At 46.0% G+C, this 10,169-nt stretch overlaps 1 protein-coding gene across 1 annotated transcript; it reads right to left on the reverse strand.

The window, feature by feature from the left end:
• Positions 1-882: 882 nt before the first annotated feature.
• On the reverse strand, positions 883-8,655 carry ALOX5AP (arachidonate 5-lipoxygenase activating protein). Its single transcript, XM_027884591.1, has 5 exons — positions 8,529-8,655; positions 4,761-4,860; positions 3,294-3,364; positions 1,913-1,994; positions 883-1,328 (listed from the first exon to the last, which is right to left on the reverse strand). Exons 1-5 carry the CDS (start codon positions 8,596-8,598, stop codon positions 1,166-1,168), a joined length of 486 nt encoding a protein of 161 aa, XP_027740392.1. The 5' UTR covers positions 8,599-8,655; the 3' UTR covers positions 883-1,165.
• Between the last annotated feature and the right edge of the window lie 1,514 nt (positions 8,656-10,169).

The raw sequence follows: 10,169 nt of genomic DNA on the forward strand, positions 1-10,169 counted from the left end.
ATCAGACAGCATCAAAACCCTCCAGCCTTGGTGTGGTACAAAGGCAGGCAGCCTTCTGCACCTGCCTTTGTGAACAGCTCTGCAAACTTTCTTCTCGCAGAGCAAGGAGTCTCATTCCCTGCCGAAGGAGTCATAAAATACAGCTATATCCATCCTGCATGCTGCAATCAGGCAGGCTTAAGAGCTTAAGCACTTGGATGGTAGCAGTGTTTTAAAAGATTGCACCGACCTGTTTGCCTACCTCATTCCGCATCGCTACTCAAACCACTCCTCAGTACAGACTTTTGGGGTACAGTGTTAGTCATGGAGGCAGAACACTGAACTTGCTAATAGAGAGGGAGTTCTTAAGCTCGGGTTCTTTTCAGGAGGGCGTGCCCAGGGCGATTAGGAGCTCTCACAAAGAGCCCAGAGTTACTCCCCTTGCTCTGCTTACCAGCCAGCTGCTGAGCCATGAAGCTTTGGGATCATGCACCAGCCAAAGAAGATGGCAGCAAACAGATTTAATCAGTTAAGGCTGTTTTATTAAACAAAGCCAATCAAAACAAACCCAACCCCACCGGCAATACACCACCAAACCCAGCCCCACCAGCAATACACCATCTCCTCATTTACACAAGACTCCTTTCCCCAGCACTGGGAGAACAAAAAGGCTGAAGTGTAAATGAGATCAGTGTGGTGAGTGTTACACACATGAATATTTATCAAGGAAGACAGGAGAGGGGCCAATTTGCTTACCTCCTGCTACACCAGGAGCTCTGTCATCAACAAAAGGGAGGGAAAGGGTAGGTGAAGAGGCTGGTCCATGCCTTTGTGCGGGCAGGGGTATGTGAGATGTTGGCAAAGGTCTATGTGAGGATAACTGTAGGAGCCATCAGTCATGCAATGTCCCTTCCGGTCATGCAATCAGCTCACAAGCAGCACTGTTGGGAAAAAACCTCTAAAGAACTAACAGAAAGTTGTTGCCATTCCTTGGGCAAGCCAAGTGTTCATGATAAATCTTTTTTCTGAAGAAAAAAGCAAGGTTAAATCAAACTACAAAACCCATCAAGCATGAGATTTACAGCAATGTAACTGGGTTATGGGTTCATTTCTTAAACAGTTGAATTATGGCAGCTTCTGGATATGGATATATTAAGTGTGCTGACCCCCTCAGCACTGCAGGAAGTTAGGGTATGAGCAGCAACGGAGAGATCGCGCTGGTTATCGTTTTAATGTGTATTTCAAAGTCACTTCCAAAAAAGAAGATGAGATAGTAGTTGAGTATTCCAGCCACAGACATGAGAAACAGGAACAAGATGATGCGCTTTCCAAACAGGTAACCGGGAGTGCTGAGGAAACAAAAATGGGGTAAAGCAATTTGTTAAAGTGCATCACCTCACATCAGTGAGAACTCTCTGACTTTGGACTCTGCTCTCGAGACCAGCTGGAAGATCTCAGAGCCTGAAATAGAGAGGTCAAATTTCTGTTCTGTCTTGCATGAAATGTCATTTTCAGGACCCATTTGGGTCTGGATTTGGCCTCCTGTTCTCAGCAGAGGCTGCTGCTTACAAAAGCCTCTATTCAGAGAGACTTGGATGTATTCTCATCCATCAAAGGCTGTGGGACAACTTTATTCCACACATGCATAACAGGCTTTATTAATATAAAATGACAATCTTGTGCAAATAGTGGCACAAACATGTAAATGTGTGTTTGCAGAGGCTGTGAGCAGGAACTGCAGCCCCCCCGATCCCAGTGCAATTGCATCTCCAATGTCTTCCACAGCTACTCCCATTCATCCAAAAGAGAGGGGCTTTCCTGTGCTACCCAATGCCAGCAGCTGTTGCAGGCAGTACCACAAGCCAGAGGCTGTGTCTGTGGAAGTGGCAGCATCCAGCTGCCACATTTGTAAAATGGCTCCTCAAGTCCTTACCTCTGAGTCCTCTCGCCGAGGTAGCCCACAAAGTACTTCTGCCGCACAAACAAGTACATCAGGCCAGCAAAGGCAGCAGGAGCTGAGTAAAGGGTAAAACAAGTTAAATCAAGGTAAAACAAACACTGGCTCAGGTCTCGCTGTATCTACTGTTCTCATCTGCTGCCTAGGCTGAACTGGGAAATGGGAATCTGCAGTCTTGGGTTGTGGGAGAAGCACTAGAACTGGGATGGAGACGTGCATGGGAAACAGAGCATTTGCCTTGCCCTTGCTCCAGCTTTTCTGAAGACTTTGTGGGTGTAATTCTGCCCACAACTGTGCCCACTGTAGAGCACACACTTGTCACCTTCATTCCTAAAAGCAGTCTACAAGAAATCTGGAGAGTGACTTTTTACAAGGGCATGAAGTGATAGGACAAGGGGGGGATGGCATTAATCTGAATGAGGGCAGGTTTAGATTATATATAAGGAAGAAGTTCTTCATTATGAGTGTGATGAGGCACTGGCACAGGTTTCACAGAGCGGTTGTGATGCCCCATCCTTGGAAGTGTTCAAGGCCAGTCTGGACAGGCCGTTGAGCAACCTGGTTTAGTGGAAAGTGTCCCTACCCCTGGCAAGGGAGCTGGAACGAGATGATCTTTAAGATCTTTCCAACTCAAACCATTCAATGATTCTGTAAAACACAATGTAGGTTACATCAGGCTCAGGAAAAAGGGTGCCAACTCAAGCACTGTCCTCACCAGAAATAAAAGGCAACTGATGGATGCATTTCACTAGGAGTAGGTGGAGGACTATATTATGGTCCAATACTAATTTCTGAGCTCATAAAAAGGGGCTTTCCCCCATAATTCTACCATTCCCCGTAACTGCAGGCAAAAGCCCTTCTCCTCGTCAGGAAACCTTTTCCTTTTCCAGAAAGAATAGCCATGGACCCCAGGCGAGTACTCAACTTCAGGTAAACTCACACTGTATTGAATATTGTATTGAACCATATTTAGAAATGCAGGTAAAGACTCCTGAGCTGCCCTCAGCAGTGGGCAGGCAGTTTAATAAAATGAGCCCATTTCCAGTCCCAAAAGTGAATAATGTGGCATCCAGCAACTAAGTACTAAATCCTTCACCCCAAACAAAGGGAAGTCATCCATAATGCCAGCAGGAGAAATGTCCCTGGCCTGGAATACCTTGAATCATGTCTGAGAACATATCTGTTCTCAGATGAGTGCTGAGTGTGCTGCTACTCAAACAGCAGGACAGGAGGGTGAGATGTGTTCCCCTGCTACTGGAGGGTTGGTCCCTGGAAGTGTAACTTCTGAAGCACTCGCAATCTCTTCCTGAAAGTGGTGCAAGTTTGAAAGGACATACAAAATAGCCCCCAGCGTTACCTTGGCTACAGAGAAGGCCAGCACACCAAAGCACGGCGAGAAATGTAGGGTACGCGTGTCCGCAGTTCTGGCTAGAATGGAATTTATAGGAAAGAAATTAGAACACAGGGAAACAGAAAAAAATTAATGTGTTTCACCAGCAGAGAATGGTGTGGTGTGAATTTGGGCTACACTAATGCCATTGGGGGTAGTCTTTTACCCCAGAGCAGTGGGATGCCCCTGACCTGCCAGGAGCTGGTTGGTGTATTTGTGTCTGAACACAGGGGCTCCTCATCCACTTGTCTGCTTCCCTGTTTCCTCTCATAGATAATGGGTGCCTTTGTCCTGCCTGATGAGGAAAAGAAACCATCCCAGGCACATGCCTGGCACCTACGAAAGCCACTTTCTCTCTAAGCTGTTTGATCGTATGTATATGTATATACATATGTATATACATATGTATAAGACACGCTGTGTGCTTTATTGGCTTAAAATCCTTGTCACTGAGTCATATTAGTCAAGCTACTGAATGAAAACTACCAAAATAGAATTGCAGCACAGATAAGAGTGTCCCACAGAGTTAACATGTGTCTTTGCAGGGGAACAGAAATACTTTTCAGCTGCCTCCTTCAGCAGGGAATGCTTTCTGAGGGGGAAGCACTCTGCCCTTGGCAGAGGCTGCACACCTGTGAAGGGCAGCACTTGGACATCCCATCCAATTTCAAGCTTGTTGACAGTACTTCTGAGGTAATAAAAAAATATTTCATGTTCTTTTCTGATTTAGAATTAATTTTTCCTCTGGACTCTCTGAAGAGATCTCAAAGACAAGAGGTACAAAGGTATACTGGAATGGGTTGACCAAGGATGCTCCATCTGTCAAAACATTCAGAAACATTCAAGCTCAGGTGGGACAGAACTCTAAATAACCATCAGTTGAAGATATTCCTGCTTATGGAAGGGTTGGACTAGATGAGCTTTAAATGTCCCTTCCAACCCAAAGTATTCTATGACTATGTGGCAGAGAAGTGGAGAAGTGGACATCTGTGTCCCAAGGGAGGTGCCAGGAACCAAAGGGTTTATATAAGCTTTGCCACCTACTTGCTCCTCAGCAAGTTGGTGTCTCTCTGCTGGCTCTTTCCTTCTGAACCACAGTGCCCTTGGGACTCTAGCTGTGCTTGTCACACTTCCATCACAGAAGGGTGGACTGGTTCCCAAATGAAGGGACAACGTACTCGTAAAGGCTGCAAGACCTATATAGATGCAGCACATGGAGTCCAGAAGGATGCTTGATTCATCCAGCAAACATATTGGAGAACCACAGGTCAGAGCACTGTCACAACAGGCACAGCAAAGGATTATGTATAAAGCCTTCAACTGAGGGCATTTGAAACCCACCTCTGGGCCCCAAAAGGGTTTGGATTAAACCCTAATGAAGAATACAATGAACTCCATTCTGCCCTCACTGCTCCTTGGGTCTTGTCTACTCACTTGGCAGTGTAGACGCGGTCGAAGCAGGATGATCCCTGCCGCTGGAACCCCTTGCCATTGCAGTGTTTGCTTTCATGCTCCAGTTTGTTAGCAAAAAAAGCTGTTAAAAAAACACAAAGTATTCAGTCTGAGATATAATTTGGAGGTACTGCAGAAGCTGGGATTTGTGAGCTCAGCTCTGTTCTCATGAGCATCCAGGCAGGACAGACAGCAGAAGAAAACACGGGTGCATGGAGGGGCAAGATGTGGCCAGCGAGCTTGTTCTGTCACCCAGAGGTTAATCAAACTCCCTGTGCAAGAGTGCAGTGCAACGCAGCTTCAGACATCTGCACACGTCTGTATGTGATGGGTAGCAGGCTCTCACCTCTGTGCCTGTTTCATCCCCACATTGCACTTCTGGCAGCCTGCACCTCTTCTGCAGAAGCACTGCCCTGACCCGGTCCTTTGAGCCCCCAGTGGGAAAAGAGCTTTCCAGTCAGAGCTGCCAACCCCAAATCTTGCTTTCCAACAGGGCAGAGAGACAAGGAGGTCTATTCTTTTTTAGTGAAACCCATCTGCCAAACCAGGGACATCCTGCAGGGCTGGTTCTTTTCCCAGAAGGGCCCATTGTAAACCTCATCCTGATAGCTGATCTGTATGTGTCCATCTTGTGTGCATCCTCCTTTTAAGCAACGGCATTTTGTTGGAGTGTTAGCTGCTGCAAAAATGCAGCACCTCAAGATAATGTATCATGTACTTGACAAACACGTTTTATCTGATGACACTAAACCAGAGACCGTCAATCATGTGTCTAAATACACCAGAGAAACCCTGGCAGGCTACAAGCTGCAAACATTGTGTTGTCGTGCACCCCATCTCAGTGCATCTGAATCATGCTATGGCTTAGAATATTAATCAAATATACACATAAAAGACAACCCATTAGGAATACATTATTATAACACTAGAAGTGTAAATAGATAAACTGCAGGATTTCATCCCTGCAATATGAAAAGCTGACCCTTTTTTCCCCCTCATTGATGCTGTAAATAGGTCTTTTGTACTTCCATTGTCTTCACTAAAAGTTACTGAGTTTTTCCACTTTCCCGTATTGTGTGATTCCCTAGGTACATACAGCCTTTCCCCAGAAAAACCCACAGTGTTTTAAGCCAGCATCCCTACACTGAGCCAGGCTGCAGACCTTCCCACTGCCTCCAGCACAGTGCACTGGCCACTCCTGAAGGACCCAGAACAGATACCATCCAGTGTCACAGCCACCAAGAGTTCCCAGCATCTCCATCTGCTCACCAGCCCAGCCTTTGGCAAGAGGCTATTAACCTGCCTACAGTAACTAAGAGGACCTAAAATTGAAGAGGACTAGGTTGATCAGCATTTTTTTGTCCAGTGCAAAGCTGCAGTGATGGGAAAACACTTCTTGCAGGTCTGGGACTGCGTGGGCTCACTGGTAACACACATCCTCCTTTCCTTTTAGCATGTGTGTGAAATCACTAGAAGATACCACAGCTTCTAAACAAGCCAAATAAGCTATTTATCTCCCTCTCCACTGCTGTAGTCGCTGCCACTTCCCAAATGTCAGCATGCTGCCACAGAGAGGCTTCACAATGCCCAGAGGCAAGAGGGTGGTTTCACAAGCCAGCATGAGATGAGTGAATGGAGCAAGACTGGAACAGAGAGGTTTAATTCAGCTTAGCTGTTCCAGGAGATAATGCCCTGAGGCTCCAGGGCTGCATAGACTGCCCAGAGCCTGAACTATGGCAGTCCCACTCTGGTCAATTTAATGTGCAAGAGTTCAGTGTAAGCCTGGTTGTTTCAGAAGTCCATGCCAACAGAAACTATGAGCTGAAGATCCAACCTAGCCAGTACTGGAAAATGTGCCCCTTCTTTCTCTCAGTTTCACGTTTTTCCTCCATCCCAATCTTCTCAGCAATGACCACTGATTTTCATCCTGAAAGCTGCTGGATTGCAACAGCTCTCTGACAAAAGAACAAAACTTAGAGCTGCCTGTGTGACTTAGTGGTATCAGGCCACACGAGTCATTCTGTAGCATATGGAGATTTCCAACATGAACATTATGTAAATGGACATCAGACAGGGGCAGCATCACCTCCATCTTTAGGAATAACAGCATTCATCCAAGATGTTCTCTAATTCTGCACCAGATGCAGAAAAGCACATAATCGCAAATTTACATGACACTGATTTCATGTACTTAAAGTCAGTTAAGCAAATGTTCAAGTGCCTTGCTGAATGAAAGCCACAACAAGAGCACAGTATAACTGATAGCCCTTGACAAGCATTTCTACTGCCTTAATTATTGTGTTCCTTGGAAGGCTTCGTATCAAGTCTGGTCTTTCTAGACAGAAAGCCTGGGAAGAGGAAATCAGACGATGTAAGGCTCGAAATCATGGTTTAGGGCTGTCTGACTCACGTGCTTGGCACACTAAGTCTTCTGCCAAGCATCCTTCTTCCCCTTTGTGGTAGTTGGGTCAATAATCTCACAGACAGATTTCCATGAGATAAAAATGAATGTCAGAATGGAAAGCTGACAAGTTCCAAGTGAGAAGAAAAAGCCCTGTGTATAAAGTCATATGACTAAATAGCAAGAAATGTATATTTGACACATTTTCTTAATGATGGTATGTGCTCTGATCTCAACATGCCATATTCTGGTGATGTCACACACTGTGCATTTACTGGAAAACAACATCGGGCTAAATGATTAGTGCCTATGTTGAAAGTAACCCAGTCTGCATCTCCTTTTTTTTTTTTTTCTCTCTAGCAGCTGGGCTCCCACAACTTCCCCTCTCTGCAGCAACCCAAGAATAGCCCATTTCCTAGGACTGAATGTGGGACTGAATATGGAGTTTGTGCTCAGTGGGAATCTCCCAATCATAAAAAGAAGCCTTAACTAAAGATTTCTGGAATTTGCACCAGCCCCTCCACCCCACTGCTAACTCTCCTTGAATCTGGGCAAACTCAGTGCAGCTGGGGCAAAACTCACTTATTTCTTTGTAATCTGGACAGAATTTCCTGCTAAAATGATTAAGTATTTGTAAAAGATGATGATCATGTTAAAATCAAATCTGCACAGGAGAGAAACTTGATTTATTTAAAAAATCCCCAAAAATAGTAGTGATTATAGGAAGTCTGAATAAGTGCTAGAAGAGGAAACTTCACCATCGCAGGAAATGCGCAGTGTTCTTGGGAGCACAGTTAATTGATATTACTTATACTGTAGGACTTGGAGATAGAGGAAAGCAGGGGAGCTATCTGCCCACAAATAGCCCACACAGACTCCTCCAATGAGGCAGTGCAGTTTTCTCCCCTTCACCCAGCTCCATGCAAAGGTCTGACCCATTGCACCCCCCTGGGGACCCGTCCCTGCCCACAGCAGCAGCTGCATGAGAGCAGCCCTGGCTGACCATGGCAGGGACCTAGGCCAGGAAAGGACACCTCAGTCACCAATTCAAAATGCATGTTGCCACAGGATATCCCAGCATATTAGTCCTTTCACTAGCTGACACATTTAACAAACTCATTCCAGAATATCACAGAGTAGGACCATGCAACTGCCAGGATACTGCCACAATGGCACACAAAATGCTATGCTTTGAAGACCATTTCTAAAGCTAAAGCCATGCCTGAGCACTAACCACACATGTACTTATAACCAGAGATCATCTATCCAAAGGTCAGCTCAGCATACATCATCCTGAACTTTCCTCAGCTCCCCTTCAGACCTTAAATAAATGCTTATTTTTGTCTTACCATTCTGGACAACACTTAGCAAGGTGACAATGGCAAGCAGGACAATGCTTCCCAGGGTCTCCTGGTCCATTTTGTGAGCGGGATGTCAGGGTGGATGGTGCAGCCTCGATGGTAGCTCAGCCCTACAAGCACAGAAGGAGGAAGTGAAGGTCTTATCTTGAATCATGAAGCACTTCCTATGGCTTCACAGGAGAGTGTCAGCACCCTGAGCTTTGGTGCATGTCAGACCAAAAAGTGCACTCATCATACACAAATGAAGCCCACAGAAATAAGAGATTATATGTCCGTGATCTAAAAGGATATACAACATGGAAAGGTATCTATTGCCCTTCCTACACAGGAGCAAAATCCAACCTTGATATCTGAAGTATGTTTGAACATTTGGCTAGCTGTGTGGAACAGCAGAAGGCTGGAATAAACCAGCCAGGCTATCACAGCATTGTCAGCAAGAGTCTGACCACTCCATGAGTAGTTGGGAGGAGAAATAATGTTGATGAGTCTCAGTAACACTATTGCTCTCAGACAGGTGCCCTCCCTGGTCACATCTCCATCAGCCTCACCAGTGAGGAGACCCCGGTTCTACAGGTCAGAAGCAAAAGCTCCTGATCCACCTGGCATACTGGATGGCAGTATATTAATGCTGTGAGCATTGCAGGTGAGCACAAAAATACGTCTTTCATTACCAGCCATGGATCCGGTGTCCTTCCCCCATACAAATAACTCCCTGGAAGTCAGTGACAGCTATGAGCACTTGGTGTTTTAGTGGCCCAGACTTCACAGTTGTACCCCAGTTTTAGTACTTGAAGCCCAGTACGGCTGAATACAACTGCTGCAGCCTGTTCACAGCTTGGCTCTGACCCCCTGATGATAGAGAAACACAGGCTGTGGTGTTGGAAGTGTGGTGGGTTGACCTTGGCTGAATACTGGGTGCCCCCCAAAGTCGCTCCATCTCTGCCCTCCTCAGTGGGACTGGGAGAAAAACTATAACAAAAAGCTCATGGGTTGAAATAAGAACAGGGAGAGATCATTCCCCAGTTACTGTCATGGGCAAAACATACTCAGCTTGGGGAAATGAATTGAATTTATTGCCAATTATATAAGAGCAGGATGATGAAGCAAAACTTATCTTTGAATGCCTCCACTCCCCAGGTTTAACTTAATTTGCAATTTCTCTGCCTCCTTCCCCAGCAGCACAGGGAAATGAGGAACAGGGGTTATAGACAGTTCATCACACATTGTCTCTGCCACACCTTCCTCTTCAGAAGCAAGACTCCTCACACTCTTCCACTGCTCCAGCATGGGGCCCCTCCCACAGGAGACACTCCACGAACTTGTCTAACAAGAATCGTTTCCAGGGGCTTCAGCTCTTCATGAACTTCTCCAGCATGGGTCTCCCATCTCCTTGATGTCTGCTGAGCTGTTGCTCTCTCCTCCCTCCAGCTGCAATTTTCTTCTGTGCAGTGACATTCTCCCCTTCTTAAATCTTATCCCAGAGGTGCTACCCTCATTGCTGATGGGCTTGGCTTTGACCAGCAGTGAGTCTGCTTAGAGCCAGCTGGCATTAGCTCTGTTGGACATAGGGGAAGCTTCTGACAGATTCTCACAGAAGCTACCCCTGTAGCCCTCCGCTACCAAAACCTT

Source organism: Empidonax traillii, unplaced genomic scaffold (assembly GCF_003031625.1).
Source record: "Empidonax traillii isolate 1590-97213 ecotype Southwest subspecies unplaced genomic scaffold, ASM303162v1 scaffold149:size904812, whole genome shotgun sequence".
Classification (NCBI taxonomy): domain Eukaryota; kingdom Metazoa; phylum Chordata; class Aves; order Passeriformes; family Tyrannidae; genus Empidonax; species Empidonax traillii.

Excerpts from the sequence above, each read along its gene's own strand:
- ALOX5AP (XM_027884591.1), bottom strand. The coding sequence starts at position 8,598 with ATGGACCAGGAGACCCTGGGAAGCATTGTCCTGCTTGCCATTGTCACC. Across the intron at positions 4,861-8,528 it reads GCTAAGTGTTGTCCAGAATG|CTTTTTTTGCTAACAAACTG; the intron begins GTAAGACAAAAA and ends TTTTTTTAACAG. Across the intron at positions 1,995-3,293 it reads TGGCCTTCTCTGTAGCCAAG|CTCCTGCTGCCTTTGCTGGC; the intron begins GTAACGCTGGGG and ends CCCTTTACTCAG.